General features: G+C 38.7%; 2 protein-coding genes across 2 annotated transcripts in view; both read left to right on the plus strand.

The window, feature by feature from the left end:
* galnt2 (UDP-N-acetyl-alpha-D-galactosamine:polypeptide N-acetylgalactosaminyltransferase 2) overlaps window positions 1-12,365 on the plus strand; it is a 39,124-nt gene extending 26,759 nt beyond the window's left edge. Inside the window, exons 9-16 of the mRNA XM_077590150.1 lie at window positions 623-710; window positions 813-916; window positions 2,639-2,765; window positions 5,722-5,814; window positions 6,367-6,450; window positions 6,601-6,727; window positions 8,123-8,242; window positions 9,062-12,365. Coding sequence (XP_077446276.1) covers window positions 623-710; window positions 813-916; window positions 2,639-2,765; window positions 5,722-5,814; window positions 6,367-6,450; window positions 6,601-6,727; window positions 8,123-8,242; window positions 9,062-9,217 — 899 coding nt within the window. The 3' untranslated portion in view covers window positions 9,218-12,365. The remainder of the gene's footprint in view (window positions 1-622; window positions 711-812; window positions 917-2,638; window positions 2,766-5,721; window positions 5,815-6,366; window positions 6,451-6,600; window positions 6,728-8,122; window positions 8,243-9,061) is intronic.
* A 603-nt stretch (window positions 12,366-12,968) lies between these two features.
* Window positions 12,969-20,489, plus strand: smyd2a (SET and MYND domain containing 2a). Its single transcript, XM_077594818.1, has 12 exons — window positions 12,969-13,284; window positions 14,279-14,342; window positions 14,408-14,518; window positions 14,651-14,711; window positions 16,170-16,297; window positions 16,419-16,486; window positions 17,080-17,182; window positions 17,287-17,397; window positions 18,086-18,209; window positions 18,419-18,593; window positions 18,659-18,767; window positions 19,392-20,489. Exons 1-12 carry the CDS (start codon window positions 13,112-13,114, stop codon window positions 19,473-19,475), a joined length of 1,311 nt encoding a protein of 436 aa, XP_077450944.1. The 5' UTR covers window positions 12,969-13,111; the 3' UTR covers window positions 19,476-20,489.
* The last annotated feature ends 134 nt before the right edge of the window (window positions 20,490-20,623 follow it).

Genomic DNA, 20,623 nt, shown 5'->3' on the forward strand with positions numbered 1-20,623 from the left:
TAAAGAGGAGTGAGGAAGCGCGCCCTCAACCGAGCAGCGTTGTGATGCATTTCAAGTCAAGTGTACTCTCTGGCTTTTTTCAAATGCTCTGATCCAATGCCCCAAAAAGTGGTTGTTAGGCACAGTCAGCATGCTCTTCTCTCAAATCATTCTGGTGACTAAGCAAACACAGGAAAATGAGATGCTGCTGTGCTTTCCCAGTCAAACCAAGCTTTTGATTGCCTCTCGCTTGAAGTTAACTGTCGACTAAACAGCCAAACATGCAACAAAGAGAATAACACGTTTATGATAATATTAACATTTGGAATGAAAATGTCTCTGAATGACGTGTCAACATACACACACAGAGTTTAGTCCAAAACAAACAGTACCAGTGTTAACATTTTTAAGATTAAATGAGTGCCCTATCAAATGTTAGAGTAAAGATGATGTGAACACAATGGGTAAAGCAACATATGTAGACAGTCAGTCTTACAGTACTCACAAGCAAAATATTTTTTTTTTCCCTTGTTTGTGTCTTAAGAGTACAGCATTTGAATTCCGTGGGTGTTTTGGGTCATCTTTAATAACGACTATACTTTAAAACAAAGCGCTTCTTCAACAATGCAATGTCTGTGTGCAGGTTTTGACTGGAATTTGGTATTTAAATGGGATTACATGACTCTGGATCAGAGACGAGCAAGGCAAGGCAACCCTATCGCCCCAATAAAGTAAGACAAACCCCATGAAAACACTTTTCTTCTGTATAACATTCTGGCTGCCGTCGACTAAGGTCATTGATTTTTTTTCTTTTTCTGATCCAATCTCCCCAGGACTCCCATGATAGCAGGAGGTCTGTTTGTCATGGATAAGGAATACTTTGAGCTTTTGGGGAAATATGACATGATGATGGATGTTTGGGGAGGAGAAAATCTGGGTGAGTGCAGCTAATGCAAATGTCAGTAAATGCAGCATCATGTTTATAAACCGTTGACACTTATTAAAACTTTTTGTCAATGTCGTGCGACAGTGTTATCTTCCATATGCACGTGGGAAAAGTGTTAGGACACCTGTTTTTTTTCTTCATAAAATTGCCCGGATATGTTTTAAAGTACAGTGGTACCTCGAGATACGAGCTTAATTCGTTCCGAGACTGAGCTCGTATGTCAATATTCTCGTGACTCAAACGAACGTTTCCCATTGAAATGAACTAAAAACAAATTCATTCGTTCCAACCCTCTGAAAAAACACCAAAAACAGGATATTGGATTGGAAAAAATGTTTTATTTGTTCTAATTCGCCATCTATTAACAAAGTAGCACATATCTAGTGGTTTAATATTACTAAAATGTGTTTAATAGTACTAAAATTATACGGATTTCGAAGGGGGAGAGAGGGGAGGGGCTTTTTGCACGGCAATGCGCTGATAAAATAACATAAATAAATTTAAATGAACTTGCATTACGATGCAGACACACTCAAAAATAAGTTTCATCGAACCTAACACTAAACTTAATTCTAATTTTGTTTGACATTTTGATACCTTTCTTCTCCCGGGTTGGCTCTTTTTGCCCCGCCTCCACACTGACTTTCAGTCAATATCGAGGGTTATTGGATTTTGTATTTCCTTCAAAATATTCCCAAAATGATGGACACAAATGCCCTCACAATAGGATAACGCACGACCACTTGCCAACGAGAAGCTGAAAACACTGAAAAAATGCAACGCTCCGCCCAGTGCTCGCAGAGACATTACAAAGAGGGAGTTGCGACCAGAGACATTACACGAGGGAGTTGCGGGGAGAGAGACAGTGCCCATGATGTTCTTTTGAGCAGCATTTCGCGTCCACTGTCTGCTCGCATATCAAAATTTGTCTTGTATCTCAAGATAAATATTAGCCCGAAATTTTGTATCTCCATTTTGATATAGCTGTTTACTAACATACCTGCTTTTCACAACAGTCAATGGCTGTCATTGACATCCCATACATTTACGGATTGCATCCACGGTGGACAGCAATTCATTATTAATTAAGCTTTAGTTCTGTTTGCGTCACTGGTAAAATGCCACTCAGATAACAGGGTAACAAAACCTGAAAAGTCTCTTTGCCCACTATGAAATATGACTTTTGGCGTTCGGCAATAAATGTTGGATTTATTTTGACTAGGAGGGCATTGCTAACCCTTCCTGATTAAAATTGATTGAACGTCTGTTGCTGTCAATGACAGCCACAGAGATAAGTAGTTTTTGCAAGAATTACCTCGACATTAATTAACCCGGCCTCCCCTATGGGAGCGTGTGGGATTAGTCCCGCCCCTTTAACTTCTTGTATGAATGCTTTCTACTTTTTGGGAGTGTGGCCCTGGCTCACCCTCCCTATTTGTAGTTCATCTCTACACATAATACCATAAAGTCTATCTCCCTGTTAATTTCCTTCAAATTGTGCTCGGAATTGGTTTCCAGCACACAGCTGTCAGAAAGATGCATTTTCATTTAATGGGATTTTTAATGAAGCCAGATAGTCAATTCGCACACTTATTTTATCTCGTTCAGAAGACAAGAACCTGACACTGCACCGCCAACGAAGTTTTACGAGGCGCCGATAGCTCATTTCATAATCCCGCGTTTGTTTACTGACCCGCCTGTGTTGTGTTTCAGAGATCTCATTTCGCGTGTGGCAGTGCGGCGGGAGTCTGGAAATCATCCCGTGCAGTCGAGTCGGCCACGTTTTCAGGAAACAGCACCCCTATACCTTCCCCGGTGGCAGCGGCACCGTCTTTGCAAGGTGACACGTGCGCGTCGGGCTACCAATTCTAGCGTCTCACTTTAATGACCCCCATCAAAACATATGAGGTAGTCAAGTCATTGTTGGGGAACAATTTCATTAGTTGGTCATGTTTGGCTGCTGAAGACCAACATTCAATTACATTCTAATATCCAACAAAAACATGCACACCTGCGTTAGAGAGTCATTAAGACGTTCTCACCTCATTAGATAAGAATAATGAATGGTAATTTTTCGGGAGCGGACGCTTGCTGTGTTGCATAATTGAAAATGTGCAGAGTGAGGCATTTACAGTCCGTTCAGGAGGTGGGAAATAGCAGGACTGCAAGTCGGTACCTGTCATTTGAACCAGAGAGCTGATTCTGGCATTCTGATGGTTAACTTTGAACTCCAACATGCCTTCTTCCAGAAGGAGTACAGGTTCAAGGGTTCAAATTGTCAAAATTCCTGCCTGTTGTCATACCTGTCAACCTCTGCCGATAACTGCCCTTATAAATGATTATGATTCCCCTTACAAACCCCCCAAAAAACCTTACAAACACCGTACGAGTCGTACGGTGTTTGTAAGGTTTTTGGGGGGTTTGTAAGGGGAATCATAATCATTTATAAGGGCAGTTATCGGCAGAGGTTGACAGGTATGTGTTGTACAAAGTGAAAATAGATTCAAATGAATTAACATTCATCTGTTGAGGCTGCTGATTTTTCTGGGCATAATTAGAAGAAAAGAAGAAAAAAAATGTCTCTTGATGCTCACCTAAAAAGTATGCCGAGGTCTCGCTTAACAATTCACTTGTGTGACATCGTCAATGATGGGAGTCTAGGCTTAGAAAAAGTCTTACAAAACATAACAATTCCCCAAAATTTATCAATATCTTGAGTAGTGAATCAGTTTAAAAAATGTTAAAATGCAACAAAAAAAATAACGGTGGGAAAATGATACATTTTTAGCATTGTAGTCATTCATGTGGCAAAATAATACCTGTTACGCCTTATTTAAACAAATGCAGAGGGATTGAACATGAATGGCGACAATGTGACGTGCTGCCAAGGTGCTCCAAGATTTTGTGAATTATTTTGAAAATGATTCTTTTAAATCTTAATTCTTAACTATCCATAATTTCCAGTTTCCGCTCGACATCACTATATAAAACCTGCCACGACACTTCCATGCTAAATGGATGCAACTACTGAGACTGTTCATGAAATGTGTCAGAGGGTCTCATTTATCCCAATTTGCATAGCAGCTGCTTATCACTGATGAAAAGCTATCTTCATGTTGGCTGGCGGCCCCCCACGAGACAGACGCGACCCCAACCGATGCTATTACGCTCGTTCGCTGGCATGTTACAATGAGGCCCATCACAGGCAAAAAAAAAAAGTCATTTGCGCACATCGGTTCAGAGCGATGCAATTGAGTTACGGTACAATATGGCATCCACTTGAGAAAGAAACGCTTTATGCATGAAGAAATCCTCAAATGAACCCTTCTTGTTTAAATATTAAACAGCATCTGCTGTCGCCCCGCCAGATGCGATCCGATTCGCGTCGGTCTACCGACATGCCGGGGTTTTGTTGAGACTGGGAGTCCTCTGGTTACGACGTCCTCGACGTACGATGCTATAAGTCCGATTCATCGTAGTGTCTGCTTAGCTAGTCAATTCCGCTTGTCCTTCCCTTTTTCGTCCTCCTTTTTCCACAATATGATCCTAAAGAAAAAAAGCTAGCTCTTCTAGATTCAGCAATTACTACCATGGCAACGAAGCTTAACGTAAAAAGATCGGAGAAAGGAAAGAAATACCAATCGTGAAAGTCAAAAGTGAAGTGAGGTGAAAATATGTTGCGTTCTGACCAATGTTTAAGTCATGTGAAAACACCTTGGTTGTCGTCACCAAATGCCATTTTCTGCTCGCACTGACCTTACGTTGCTGACAGTCAAAAAAAAAAAATCCATGCTGTCTCTAAACGCAATGCCCTTCTGACTGCCTTGAGACAAAATAGCTAGTTAGTTTTGGTTTTTTTTGGGTGCGTCACAGTGGCCATGTTTCATGCTCTAAAGTTTAAAGCTTTAAAATCGAACGAATTTAGCAGCGAATTGGGATTTAGAGGAAAATTAAATAGATTACGTCACTAGCGAAGAATGGAACTGGCTTCGAACTGGAGGACTCCCTGTATACCATGTATAAAAGTGGCGGCCCGGGGGCCAAATCTGGCCCCCCGCATCATTTTGTGTGGCCCGGGAAAGTAAATCTGTTTTAGGATCAAATTAAAATGAAGAGTATAGATGTATATTAAATTTCCTGATTTTCCCACTTTTAAATCAATAATTGTAATTTTTTTAATCCATTTTTTCTGTGTTTTTAGTTCAAAAATCATTTTGTAAAATCTAAAAATATATATATAAAAAGCTAAAATAAACATCTTTTTAGATTTATAAAAAAATGAATATTCACGTTTTTTAATCCAGTTCTTTTAATCCATTTATTTAAAAAAAGTAAATATTATATCTAAAATGGTCCTGCCCGCGAACCAACCCGAGTCTGACACCCCTGAGCTAAAGTTTAAAGTTTTAAAATCTAACGAATTTAGCAGCGACTTGTGATTTAGAGGAAAATTAAATAGATTACGTCACTAGCGAAGAATGGAACTGGCTTCGAACTGGAGGACTCCCTGTATACAGACCGTAGTATCTTCACAGTTCAGGCACCTCTAAGTTACCAAATGTATGCTCCAATCTGTCGTTGTGAATGTGAGTCCCGCTGACTCGGGGGTTTTAACAGCTGTCTGTGACATCACAAGAAAAGAACGTAAATATAGCAAAAAAGCCTCAGGCTCAGAGTCAACACTTTGCTTTGCCTGGCAACGTACATTGAGATTGAGAGCAGTTCTGACTGTCCAAAATGGGGAATTCTGCTCATCAAATGCATCATTTTTCACGGTCTTTCTCTTTCCATTTCAGGAACACAAGAAGAGCTGCCGAGGTGTGGATGGATGAATTCAAAAACTTCTACTACGCCGCCGTTCCCTCCGCGAGAAACGTGCCCTACGGAAAGTAAGAACTTATTTTGGCATCCACACGTCAAATTCCGATTTTTTTTGGTTCTCCTTTTTGGCACGCTGCACAGCCAATGCGCTTTGACCGATAAGAAGGGACCTGAAATCAATAGGGAGTACCTTGGAAATGCCCCCAGATCAATAAATAGAAAGTGCCCCAAAATTAGTAGAAAGTGAAATAATCAAATGAAGTGATCTTCCCCACAAAAAATCATTGATGGCGCTTGACATACAATCCATTTTTAAGTGGGAAGGTCAAATGAAAGAAGGTTCATTAAATGAACTTTTCTGGCCAAAAATATCGACATTTCTATTAATGTTGGCCCGCGAAGCAAAGTGAGTTTGACAGCCCTGCTCGAGAGAGTACGGTAGAAGGATGAACTATTTTATTTTAGGAACATTTTTGTCACATCTCTACGTCGATGCCGCGTTCCCCTTTGCAGTCAAGCCGTGGACTTTTTCCAGTCCTTCTGGCTTCCGCATGTAATTGAATCCTTTTTCATTGAGAGTGACAAGCCTCTCATCCTCTTTCCCCACTTGTCTTCCTCAGCATCCAGAGTCGTTTGGATATGAAGAAGCGTTTAGCCTGCAAGCCCTTTAAATGGTACCTGGAGAACGTCTACCCCGAGCTGCGGTAAGACGATGACTGTATTCCATTTGGTATGCATGGCTGCCTGCGCGCTGCAGTGGCACACAACCAAAGTGTACAGTCTCTTCGCACTGTATTGCACTTCTTTGTTATGGTCGCCTCGTCAATTTTTGATGTGTGTGCGTGTGCCATTAGCGTCCCGGACCACCAAGACATCGCTTTCGGGGCCTTGCAGCAAGGCGGGAACTGTCTCGACACGCTGGGGCATTTTGCCGACGGGGTGGTCGGCGTTTACGAGTGCCACAACGCAGGCGGAAACCAGGTAGCGTTACCACGGCAACGGTTTACAGTTAGGAGTCACCTGGGTGGCAAGTGGTTGCGTTGGCGTTAGGAGGATGGTGGGTGTTTTAGCGTCAATTGACATGAATTAGATTAGATAACTTTATTCATCCCGTATTCGGGAAATTTCATTGTCACAGTAGCAAGAGGGTGAGAATACAGACACAGGAAAAAACATTATTAGACTTAAATAAATAGGTAATAAATAAGTTAATAAATAAATAAATACAACCTTTCCTTTGCTGCAATGCAAGTCAACATTTTTGACTCTTCTTTATTGTCCTCAACCTTCTCTGAGCTTCCTATGTTGGGTGCATCTGCAGAACAGGTCTCCATTTTTATAAGAAATATAAATAAAACAAATAAATAGGACAACATTTGGTGTTATGGACCTTGAAAAAGAGGATTTAGGCCATTTTAAGGTAAGCAATCCCCCCATAAAGGATTCAGAGAGTATTAAAAAAGTTGCCAATTTTTGGATGAATAGTTGATTAGTCCACTCATTGTGTCAGTTGGTAGACATAATGGCCCTTTGAAGAAAACCATAAATGCAATGTTGTACATTTTTTGTCCATTAAATCCTTGTGTCATACTGCCCCCAGGAGGATTTCTTGTGCAGGCCAAAAGGAGCACCACAATGTTCTGAATTGTCGCATTTATGCATCAAAAAATCTTAAATTCTTTAAAGTTGATTGCTTTTAATGGCTGTGTTGAGAGTTTAACGTCAAGGCAGTAAATTCATGTTTTGATTGAAACTGTTACAAATGTTTTTGTTAACGAACCTGATGAAAAAAAATAATGACTACGTTAGTTGTTGGTTTCTTGGAAGTAAATGAAGTAACTTGAGATTCTGCTCTGAGTATAATGCAGTGTACCATTGCATACTCCAACAAGCATCCGAACAGCTCCCACACCACACTCCACCCTTTCATTACCCCACTTCAATATTGAAAACTTAAACCGTTTTGCACACTTATTGCATTTTTTCAAATCCCAGTGTATTGCATTTCACATTTTATTTAATAGATTTAGTGCTTTGACGAAGACCAAGACTCTTCTCTCAAACGAATACCGTACCTCCCTCACATTATCTTGAGATGGATTTTCTGGTAAACTGCGATCTCATTAAATTGTGAAGTTTGCCCCTGATTTGAGAAGAGACTTTAATCTAATTTTATAGTGATTCAAATTTAGAGCTACTTCATGAGGGTTTTGTAGTATATCTTGAATTTCTAATGTCGGCAGTGTCACCTTTTACATTTCATAAGACAAAAACATACATCATACAGTATACTATTGTTGAGTGTGGCTAAAAGTAATTATCTTTATATGATCCCATTTAATGTGAAGTTGTAATTGTACCTTTTTTTCTTGAAAGGAATGGGCCCTGACCAAGGATAAGTCTGTCAAACATATGGATTTGTGTCTGACCGTGGTGGACAAAACGTCCAGCTCCCTCATCAAGCTGCAGGGCTGTCGAGACAATGACAGCAGACAGGTATCTCCATCCACACTCTAGTACGACTACACAAATACAATAAACCCAAAATGATCACTATAAAAAAAAACAGGGCTATATTTGACTTGACTTGATCTTCATCCCTGGCAATTTAGAGATTTTGTGGATTCTGCAAACTGTAGTCGTGTAGTAAATCACCAATTTCATGATGATGTGATACATTGTATTGAGTCTTTTGACTGAAATTTGCCAATATTACAAAGTTTGCCCAAATTAGATTTGATACAAGGGGCTCCGATTCATTTACCGTATTTTCACGACTATAAGGCGCACCGCATTATAAGGCGCATCCTCAATGAATGACACATTTTAATTTTTTTCCCACAAATAAAGCACACTGCATTATAAGGCGCCCTGTCTATTTTGGAGAAAATTTAAGACTTAAGTGCACCTTATAGTCATGAAAATACGGCATTACAATAATATGCCACATTTCGTCCAAAAAATATTTGTAATCATATTGTTGTTTCAGACATTTGACAGAGTTACATTCATTTGAACAAAAAAAAACATGTAAAAGTTTTGCGTTTGTTTGGATCGTTGCTTAAACCGACCGTTGTTAAATCACCAATTTCAAAATAAGACATGATATGATATCTGCTTATTTTACCAACACTGCCACGATTTGATTGGACACAATGACATTCGACGGATGTATTTAAAAAAAAATATATATATTATTTTGCAAATGGCCTGGCGGACCACCAGGCTTATAAAGCGCACTGCAAAACATTACACCGGCACTGAAACACCATCATTTGCTATTAAAAAAGACTTTTTTTTTCACTTTTTGATCAGAAATGGGAGCAAATTGAGTCCAACTCCAAGCTTCGTCACGTGGGAAGCAACCTGTGCCTGGACAGCCGCAGCGCCCGCATGGGCGGTCTCACCGTGGAGGTGTGCAGCCCCAACTTGAGCCAGCAGTGGAAGTTCACCCTCAATTTACAATCCTAGGGGACCGCACCGCCGCAAGAACATCGATACACGCCAACTGACTTGAAGGGGAAAGACAAAAACGGAACGGACCAATGGATCCGTCCCGCTCCTCCGAAGGGTTCCCAGGTCATTTTTTTACACCCCCCGTTTCCTCCAAATAAAGACAAGCGGAGGACCCGTAGACCTGGAACGGGAAACCGAGCATATTTCGCGGGAGGACCAGTGCTGGTGACGCTGATGAAGATTTTGGGGGGATTGGGCGGGGGGGAATTCAAGCGATGAAGAATGCTTTCCATCCAACGACGACATACCTCAGCGTTTTTCTCATCGACGGCTCGGGAGGTTGAAAAATAACCGGTGGGAACGAGCTCTTTGACGTTTTTTATTTTTGGAATGATTTTCTGTTCAAATTTTTAATTACCGTTCATTTGTGGAGATTTCTTTTTTTGTTGTTGTTTGTTTTCCCAACCGAACCTGATGAATCGGAGGGAAACGATGTAGGTTTTCCTGATGTTGAATTTTATCGGTGGAGATTTTTTTTCTTCTTTTTTTTTTCGTGATTATCTTCACCCCTCACAAAAGTTGAGGCGCCGGAAGAATTCCCCGGAGAACCACGTCAGGCTGTAGCACTGGCTGCTGCACTTTAGCATCTTGTTTTGTCTTTAAAGCAACAACAACACACACCACGAAGCTCTTAGCAGCCTCTTTTTGTTTACTTCTTTGTCTCTAACGCAAATTAGAAGAGAAAAAAAAACCAACCTAACTGCAAGGACAATGAACCTTAGAGGATTGATGTCTTTTCTTTACTCTTGCTGCTCTTGGGTTGCTCCTTTGGGAGCGCCTCGGTTTTATACAACTTGTGTTTGCATTGCGATTTTATTTTGCTCAGCACGTCAAACTCGATTTGTGTTATTTACTATTGCGGCGCCCGCTCTTTAAAAGTAACAGGAATAAATAGTGGGACTTCTATTATCCTCACCCACTTGTATTAGTTTCTCTATTATACTGAAGCGACACATTTAGAAGGTTTGTGTACAATTTATTTATGGGGTCTGGAGGGACTCGGTCACATCTGAAAAGATACAATTAAGTTATTTTTATTTGATCATTTTACAATTGAGGCATTTGTAATAGAATCCTGATGACAACAATAACGGAAACAGGTGAACTCTTACCATTTTCTTGATGGCAATCAATTTGAACTGGGAGGCTGCCATCCCTTCCACTTCAAACGGAGTGGACGTCTAACGTGAAACGTGAAGTAGTAAAAGGAACAGACAACACTTGGTATATTTTTTTTTACCGATATCGCCTTTAATAGTCCATATTGGTTATTAATGACATAACAAGGAAAAGTGGGAAATTCTGAAAGACTTGCATTTGATTGGTTGGCTACAAAGTCGAAAATGTCTGCCTATGGCAATATTATATCCTTCTGGGACATGTTGCCAATTATTTATGTTTTTTTTATTCATTATGCAAGATAGTTCCTGCATGATAAAGGTGTTGCCTGTTCCTCTTCCATCTGTATTTGTAAACTTGTCTGCAATATGTAACAAATTCTCACTCATTAAGGACAGTGTCTTAAATGTATTTACATTTTATATCAAAATATTGCTAATAATAATTAGTCATCGTGACCTGGCTATTTATTCCTGTATGCAATATGATTTGTGAAACAAAACAACTTAGAAACATACAAGATTTGGTTGGTGAAATGTAGCTAAAATGACCAAATATTATTTTTCAAATGTTAAACTATTTGAATTTCAGATTATCATAAATAATTACACATGAGCTGCACTTGTTATATTTAGTTCTCCTGAAACAATTCATTAATGGAAGCGTGATATTGTTCTGCATCGTCAAAACAAAAGCCAGTGAAGGAGATGTAATCAATTATGGTTTCGTTCATTGGTTTTATAAACGTGAAACAAAAGAAAATGGATTTATCAATTGCATTAACAAAATGGAATCTGGGCAGGCAATAAAAGAGGAGAAAAACTGACAACATTTTAGAATCAGTCTGCCAACTTTAGTTCTAATCGGCACATAAATCCAACTCAAAAGTCATTTGTTTTCAAATGAAATCATTTGAATCGAGAGAAATAATGCAGGCCAAAAAAAACGAAGTATATTTTTTAATGATTCCATTTCTCTGGCTTTCTGTCCACCTTCAGCTTTTTTTTGTTAATTGTATTCATCTATTGTCCATCTTAGACCACTTTTTTTAAATCCCTGTCATTGCCTTGGTCTTAAATTTCAGATGGGCTTCTGCACCCGGGGGTGCCGTGAAGGCACAAAACGGGATGGCCTGGGAGAGCCCTGTTGCCACGGTGACTGTACTGTACTTAAATAGCCCAAACATGAGTTATTTAGGAGATTTCAAATTCCCTCTAATTGGGTGAAAACCCTGCACCTGTTACCATGGAAACCAATTCTTCACATTAATTGGATGATGAACTACCAGGCTGTCATTGATGGCGATAAATGTCCAATTTTTGTACTGGGTTCACTCGCTGCCAGCCTCACAGTTGAAATGAATGGGACATCTATTGCCATCAAATGTTTACTTCTTGAGCACATGGTGCCAAAGGTTTTTCTGTTTTTTTTTTTCTTTTAGGGGCTGAATAACAACAGCATAACAGCAGGGTTTTTTTTCCCAGCGCAGGGTATTAACCTCTTGGTTCACTGAGTTAAATGTATGAACATTTGTGGCAAGAATCCAAAGCGTGCGTCGTAGTTTCAAAATGACGAGTGACTGAATGCAAATGTGCGGACGAGATGGAAAAAGAAAAGAAAAATCAAGGTTTGGATTCTAAGAATAGCATCCATTTTTTTTGTTTACCAGCATTTAGATCATAAAGTGTACTCGGGTCAGGACGTGTGTCACATTCATGAAGTCTGAAAAATATTCAAGGACTTGAACTTTCTTCTTGATGCTTTGTCATCTGAAAAGTGTGTATTTTTGTACAGTATATCTCTACATGCTAGTGTGTGTACTTTAATGTACATATGTGAAGAGTGTACTCAGCCCCGGGTTGCTAGCAGGTTTTTGTTTTTGTCACATTGTACAGCGCTTCTAACTGTTCCGTCTTTTATAGATGCTGCAGAATTTCAATGAGGACAAGTGATTAACTTAAATAAATGCATTTCTATATAAAAACTCTACAGAATGGGTGTGGTATTTGTATTTGTTAAATTAATTGATCTCATTTGTTGATTTGCTCATTTACATTTAATAAACCGATTTATAATATTGTTCAAATACAAACAACTCCATCAATAAAAGATTAAAAAAATGACTTTAAAAATATGCAAATCATAAACAGTTTATTCAAATACATATTTCTGCTGCAAATATGCACAGATTGCTACATACCTACATTACATTTGCTCATGCATGTGTATAGTTAAATAGAAGTATTAAGAAAAATAATTTAACAAGATGTAATAGAAAAATGATGAATATGACTGACAGAATTAGACCAGTGACATTTTTACTTGTTATAGTGTGCTGTTGTATCCTCTGTCCACAAGAGGGCGATAAAAGCAGAATTAGGCCCTAGAAGACGAAACAAGTCAGATGAATAAACCACTGCACCACATAACTTTTCATTTAACAAAAAAATAGATTAATAAAAAGAACTATAATTTTAAGGGAGTGGGGGGTCTAATTTATATTCATCCAAAAAAACAAGTTTTTGCTTCAATGCAACTTTATTTTTTATGACCAGTGTGTTAAACTGATCCGACGCAAAATGGCCGATAAGTAAGGACGCGCGCCTCCCTTGGCTCTCAGGGTCCGTCGGACAGCTAGTCATTTTTATATGATATCTATGCAGCATCTGATCTGATCTCCGTCCACCCCGCGTCGTAGAAAGTGCATACATTTACGTACTCTGGAGAAGCATGGAGAACCAAGGTATAGAGGGGACGGAGCTGTTCCTCAGCCCGGAAAGGGGTCGAGGTCTTCGGGCACTCAGGCACTTCGAGGTGGGGGAGCTGGTGTTCGCCTGCCCAGCCTACTCGTATGTGCTAACAGAAACCGAGAGAGGAGCACACTGCGAGCACTGTTTCAATAGGTAACACAACGTTAGCTTTCCTCACTTAATAGTTTATTCGTTTGTATAGTATGTCTTTTTAAAGTTTAGCCATGTGTCAATTTCAATGCTTAGCTAAGCACTTAAACTACTGGACGCAAGAAAAATGGGCTTGTGCTCTTATGTCAGCATACGTCGATGCATCATTTTCCCCTGTAATTATGAATAATAAATAACATATTAGAGTACAAGGATAATCGCGCACTATATTAATTTATTCACAACATACTAAATGTCTCGTTCAAATCGGTCTTTAAGTGGACACTTGTTTTATCTTGTTGATAATAAACTTTAATTTCCCCTATAATAATTAGTTCACACTGGAAAAAAAAACATTTAATCAAGTAATGCTGAGTTATAATTTAAGTTTAACATTTAACTCAAGTTATTGTGACAGATTTGATCATTTAAGTGACAACTGACAAATGTAAATAATATAAAAAACGGTGTCTAATTCTCTGGAACACCAGCAGATTTTTTTAAAAATCACAAAGTGAATATGTTTGCTGAAAAACTTTAAAAAAATTGTTGTAATGGATTTACCTTGGCAGTATTTTAGGTGTTTTCTAATGTTTAAAAAAAGGTAGGAGTTGAATTAGATATTTGATCTCTTTTAATGTTATCGTCTTATCCCACGCTGTCTTTTCACACATGCATGTCAAACTCGTGCTCCATTAAGGTTTGTGGAGCAGTGAAAGGTTAGGGTGCTAAATATAGATGTCCATGTGGCCCACAAGTGGAGGAAAAGAGAAGGCCAGGGGTGCATAGGTTGTACATTTGCTTCCTTTCATTTTGCCAAAATACGCATAGCAAAAAAAAAGGCGAGATTAATTTGGAGTCAATATAAAAATGAAAACCGTGAAAGAGAGTTTTTAAGTGTCCGTCATATTCAATGAAATGCAAAGACCGTGTCAATTTAAATATTCACTGTCTAAACTATCACTGATACATTGATAGTGTGTTGTTTTGTTTACAGAAAAGAAGACCTTTCTAAATGCGGCAAATGTAAACAGGCCTACTATTGCAATATTGACTGCCAGGTAAGCGTTATGCTAGTTGATATTATGACATGACAGTTGGTAATTGTGTTTGCCAATGCACACAGAGAGGGGACTGGCCTATGCACAAATTGGAATGTGTTGCTATGTGTGTCTCCGGGGAGAACTGGTGTCCCTCGGAGACAGTCAGACTGGTGGCCAGAATTATCATGAAACAGGTAAATGCATTTTTTTTGTGAGGCAGACATCCTAACCACTTGTCCACCGAATTAAAAACAGCTGTCAGACCTAGTTCAATAAAAATGGTGTTCCGCAATGTAATTTTGCTCTTTTTGGGGTCATATTTGCAGAGAATAACAACAGAGCGTACATCATCAGAAAGACTACTTCTGCTGAAAGAGTTTCAAGCACGTAAGTATGATTTTTTTTTTAAATCCGAAATAGAAAAACAAATTATTTTTGCTTTCAAAACTTGCGGATGCAGTCCTATTCTTGCCTGACTTCACCCCAGACATTAAGGACAGAAAACACTTTCAAATAGGGTTGAGTATTTTTCCTTGAAGCGTAGTATTGCAATATATCTAATATGTAATATAGTAAAAAAATATTGCTTTTATGTACTGCAATATATTGGGTATATTTGTTTATAATTTAATTCAAAAACAGAATACAATTTTGAACTCATTGTATTCATTACATGCTACAATGGAAACAATTTAGCTTTAGGTAGCTAGCTATACCCATATAGCTAAGCCTATGTATTTGATATTTAAAACATCCTGTGAGAAAATTTGAGGGACAATAAATAGATAAATATGAAGTATTTGCCATAAGGATATTCACGCAATTAATTGGAAACGGAACAATATTCGAACGGTGTTACGTCATTTAACAACACAATGGCAATATATTGCCTTTCTAGTCAAAATGTCTTTTGCTAGCGACACGGGCCATCTTTAACGCTTTTATACACTAAATTGAGTCATAGCATAATTATACATCTTAGAAGTAGTATATCAGTGAGATAGTGAATGGGATTGAGGCTATTGGAGACTCCACTGTAGTCTCTTGAATCTCATTTTCTTCCCTTTCAAACGTGCAGCGCACAGGGAGTGAAATCCCGAGACTCCTCAAGCGGTAATTTCATTTCTCTGTGCCCTTGAGCGAGGTAATCAATGATGCTGTAATGGAACATGCTTTCACGGGATTGTGAAGATTTTTTCAGGGACAGGTTTTCACAGTAGAAATCAAGTTGTTTTCAAGCCCAAACCTGCATGTTATGAGTCGCTCAGTCGGGTACTGTGCTTGTTTGTCATGCACACAAAGCATTTCGAGGACCAGCTGCTGCCACCTCTGTGCATTTACGTGACGGAAAGTGACACGTGGCGTCCTTCTGAGGGTGCTCGACTACGGCGCTATTATACTAGGAGATCATGTATTTTCAACTTGGCCCGTGTTGTAGCATTTTTGGTTTGTGACGGTTATAGTTTTTGCCTCGTAGGGATTTTAATGTGATGCACACCCATATCTATTTTATAGCACAGGAGATACTCTGGCAAATGTATACAAATCCCCAGTCAATTTGAGTGCTAAGTGCTTCAAACCCTCTGGTTGTTCTGCTTGTATTGCACTTTTGTTGTTCACTTATTCATGTAATGTGTTAGGAAGCAGAGAACGGAGATGAGGACAGTGACATTTTCAAAAATGGCGCTTTAATACCCTGGAGTGCTGATTTCAGCTTAGTGAATTTGTAAAACCTGGAATTCCCACAACAGTAGCTTCAGACACCAATTCCATTCACATGGAAAACATTTTGAATGATGTGGCGGGTTTGTCACATGTGACTCATGTCATTCATTTGGTTCCCAGATTTAGACAAAATGGACAGCGAGAAAGATGAAATGAACCACACGGACATCGCTGCCTTGCACCATTTTTACTCCGAGCACATCAGCAATATTCCAGATGACCAGGCTCTTATTGAGCTATTTGCACAGGTTGGTTGCCTCATGGACGTCTCATAAAACTGTCAACAATGAAGCATTTGCAAAGGAAACAATGAGTTCATAAGACTTGATTGTTTTTTGTTGTTGTTGTTTTTTTTTTGTGTGTGTACAGGTTAATTGCAATGGTTTCACTATTGAAGATGAGGAGCTTTCACATTTGGGATCTGCAGTTTTTCCCGAGTAAGTAACCAATATGACCAATCATTTTTGCATATCAAAACTTGAAAATGGGTCGATTTTGACCCAAACACAACACGCAAGTTTATATACTTAAAAACTATTTAAAACCTGGTATGAACATATGTGGACATCGGATTTTGGGTCACGTAAACGACAATAATAACATTTGATATACGATATTTACGATGTTTATAAATGAAAAAAATGTTAATAAAAAAATTAAACGTTATTGCCTGCTTATGACAAGGATAGATGCCAATTCTTTTTGACCTGGGAGAACTGGCTGAGTGTTAATCTTTAAATGCCATTGACGGCAATAGACGTCCAAGGCGGCCAACGAGCTCAATGAGTGTGCTGTAAATGGGTAAACTTGTTTTGCGTTTTCATTTTTTTGTGCGTATAGTCTCTTAATAAAAATGTATGTGGTTGAAAAGAGTTAATCCCCCCACACAGTAAATTTGATTCATTCCTCTACTTTTTGTCCAAGTATAGGAGATGAATCAGTACTTTTGGACGTCTAGCGTCGCTAATAGCAGCCAATGATGTAACGAGTGCCCTAAAAACCATTAACGTATTGATGCAACTCCTTCCAGCGTAGCACTGATGAACCACAGCTGTAGTCCAAATGTCATCGTCACCTACAAGGGCACAGTCGCCGAAGTAAGAGCGGTGAAGGAAATCAGCCCGGGAGAGGAGGTTAGCATTGACACATTTTGTGTTCTTGGGTGTGTGTGTTTGTTTGTTTGTTTAATTGCAAATACAGTTGATGACATGAAGCTTCTGATTTTCTTTCCTCTTAGGTTTTTAATAGTTATATCGACTTGCTGTACCCCACAGAGGACCGCAAAGAAAGGCTGTTAGATTCCTACTTCTTCACATGCCAATGTACTGAATGCACCTCTAGGTCAAAGGTACCGGCATTCGCCCTGGCACATTTTAGAAAGGCCAATTATTAAGTTCTTTTACATATTTTTAGCTCAATTTATGAAGATATAATAAGAGTGTGAAGTTTATCCAATTAATTATTTGGGCTGATTAGACGTGAAGCCACTGTAGTCCATTTTTACCTTTTTTTGCCCTTTTTATTTTATTTAAATTGTTTATTGTGGGGGATAAAACAGGTTTTGGAGGGATGACAAATTCTACCTTTTTCCCTTAAATTCGCAAGAAAGCGTTTAACTGCTAAAAAAAGAAAAAATCAAGAAAGGAAGGAAAAAAAATAGAAGCTGAGAAAATGTGTAGTATACCTTTTACAACTGGGTTGTTTATTTTTAATCCCCGTAATGGAGTTGTACAGGTTACCAGTTAAATTGATAATTGAAAAGGTCAATCACGTTCATGTATCATTTTTCATCATTACAAAAATCTATGTAAAATGTTCTTCATTTTAAATGTCTATCTTTTTACTGTATTAAGAACAAACTGAAAGAAGAGTCCAATACACTTCCAAAAGTGTTTTGCCACTAAGGAAAAAACATGAGCAACTTTACGATATCTATTTTAGTTTAATTTGTTTCATGTGAAAATATTGTGTTCCAATTCACAATTTGGAATCCCGCAAAGTAATGCACAGTAATGTTTCGCTCTGTTTTCCCACAGGACAAAGAAAAAATGGAAATCCGAAAACTGAGCTCTGGGGCACCTGAGCCGGAGGAAATCGGAGCCATGGTCCGATATGCCAAGAATGTCATTGAGGAATTCAGAAGAGCAAAGCATTACAAGAATATCCTTTATATTTTTCTCTTTTTCTCACTCCCATTTTTCTTTTAAAGTCTTTCAGTGCCCTTCGAAGTCATCCATTCAAACTGGGAGGGACTGGCAAAGAATGAACATTCGTTCAGTCCCTCCCAGTTGGAATGGCTACCAAGAGCAAATAAATCCTACACCTCCACTCACCATCCATTGACTCCTTGATTCTCGACCCGTGCGCACGCCCCAGCGAGCTGCTGGAGATGTGCGAACTCAGCCAGGAGAAGATGGGCGCCATATTTGCCGACACCAACGTCTACATGCTGCACATGATGTATCAGGCCATGGGCGTCTGCCTCTACACGCAGGATTGGGACGGAGCCATGGACTACGGAGAGAAGATCGTACAACCGTACAGGTAGAAGCGCTTGAAGGGATCGTCGATCTCATTGAATGAAATTTGAACGCTGACTATTTCCGCAGCGTGCACTACCCGGCCTATTCTCTAAACGTGGCATCCATGTATCTGAAACTGGGACGATTGTATTTGGGGCTGGAGAAGAAGACGCAAGGAGTCAAAGCTCTGAAAAAGGTATTTTGCGGCACTCTCATCTGCGTTTGTTTTTCGCCATGTGAATAAGACATGGGCGGATATCAGTTTTGCAGTAGGAAAAACTTCCAGCAATTTTTTTCTAGTATTAGGGGATTGAAATTAAAGATTAAAAAAGGATTGTTTTTTTAGGTTGAAATCAACTTGGTTTGCATTTTAAAATATATATGTAGTATATCTTTCTAAATAATTGATGGGGCAGTACAAAAAAATTTCCATTTTAAGTTAAATTATCTCTGCTCTGGGGAAATACAATTCTCAATAAGAAACATAATTGAAAGTTTTAAGTTTGAAATTGAGTTAACAATAAAATAATTGTTAAGGCTTTTAATCTTTTCATTTTTAAAACACCTTAAATCAAATCGCAATGAAATGAAAAAAAAAGACAAATACATATGGCCCATGTTCATTTTTTGAAAATTTATACAAAAAATAAATTAAAAAAAACACCAATCTTGCAATATGATGACTTTATTCTCACAGTTCTATTTTTAATCTTTTCCCTCATTCTTTGTTTGGCCCCAAAAGTCACTTGTAAAAACTTTTCCACTTTTGTTTCCCAGCGTACGGGGAACTTTATGCTCAAAATGTAACTGTTGTGTGCAGGCACTGGCTATAATGGAGGTAGCTCATGGGAAAGATCATCATTATGTTACGGAAGTCAAACGGGAAATTGAGGAGCAAAAATAAATAAAAAAACAAGCTTAGCAAGAATGGGTGGAGAGGAAAGCACACACGCTGACTATGACTTGGAAAGGTTTTGGACCACCTTGCAAGATGCCTTTCCGATGAAACGAAGACGCCTCCTCTTGACTGAATTTTACGCAATCCCGACTTTTCGGTTGAACAAGGTTCAACTTGCAGCAACCTATGTTTTAAGCCTATGTTTTTACCAAACATCAGTGTTTCCTGCTTCTCCAAAATCTAGTTTGGAACATGAACTAAAGACTGATGGTGCATCATCAGGAAACGTGTAGCAACAAAAAGAGAAAATGCAAAACAACTGCTCCTGGTCAGTACATTTTTGGTTTCTGTGTCGTTTTTGAGGCAATGACTTGCATGTTTTTTTTTGTTTTTTGGTCTTCTTGTTGACCAGAAACACAGTGGGCTTTAGTGAAAAATGTCTGTTCTGTTTAAATGTCCCAAAGTGATACATTTTTAATTTAGTGACAGTGACATGATTAAATTAATTTCTGTAAAAAAGATTTTTTTTATTCTACTGGGCTTTAAAGTGTTGCACTTGACTGTAATATATGATGATGTCATTTGTGGCAAACCTAAGATATTTATGTCAGTCTTTTCTTCATGCACTGCCAGCATGTATTTGTAGCCTTTTCATTTTCTTTCTTTTCTCTCTTTTCTCTTTCAACTGTGGGTCCAGCTCACCATTGTTACGACTGGTCACAAACAGTAGCGATTTTTGGTCTGTAAACATACATTATGGGCTGTTATTCTGCAGAAAATAACATTTCAAGGGCTGTCTGTCAGTGATGAATGAACCTTGCACCTCTTTTTTCAGTGATGTCGTGAAACTAAAGTGGGCGGCATATCAACTATACCAATCAAACAGTATATACGATTCTGCATGAACATGTTTCATTTCCAAAATGATCCTTTTTCCAGGCATGACTTATTACATAAAAAAGCAGTACTGTCTTTCTGTACTCTCAGTGCAATCCAATAAATAGCAGTATAGTATTGGTATTTAAGATGAGCATTTGTGTGTGCATACCTGTCAACCTCTGCCGATAACTGCCCTTATAAATGATTATGATTCCCCTTACAAACCCCCAAAAAATATGTTTTCGATATGCCGTGCATCAATGACAAACCAATTG

The sequence above is a fragment of the Stigmatopora argus genome, chromosome 2, assembly GCF_051989625.1.
Source record: "Stigmatopora argus isolate UIUO_Sarg chromosome 2, RoL_Sarg_1.0, whole genome shotgun sequence".
Taxonomy (NCBI): domain Eukaryota; kingdom Metazoa; phylum Chordata; class Actinopteri; order Syngnathiformes; family Syngnathidae; genus Stigmatopora; species Stigmatopora argus.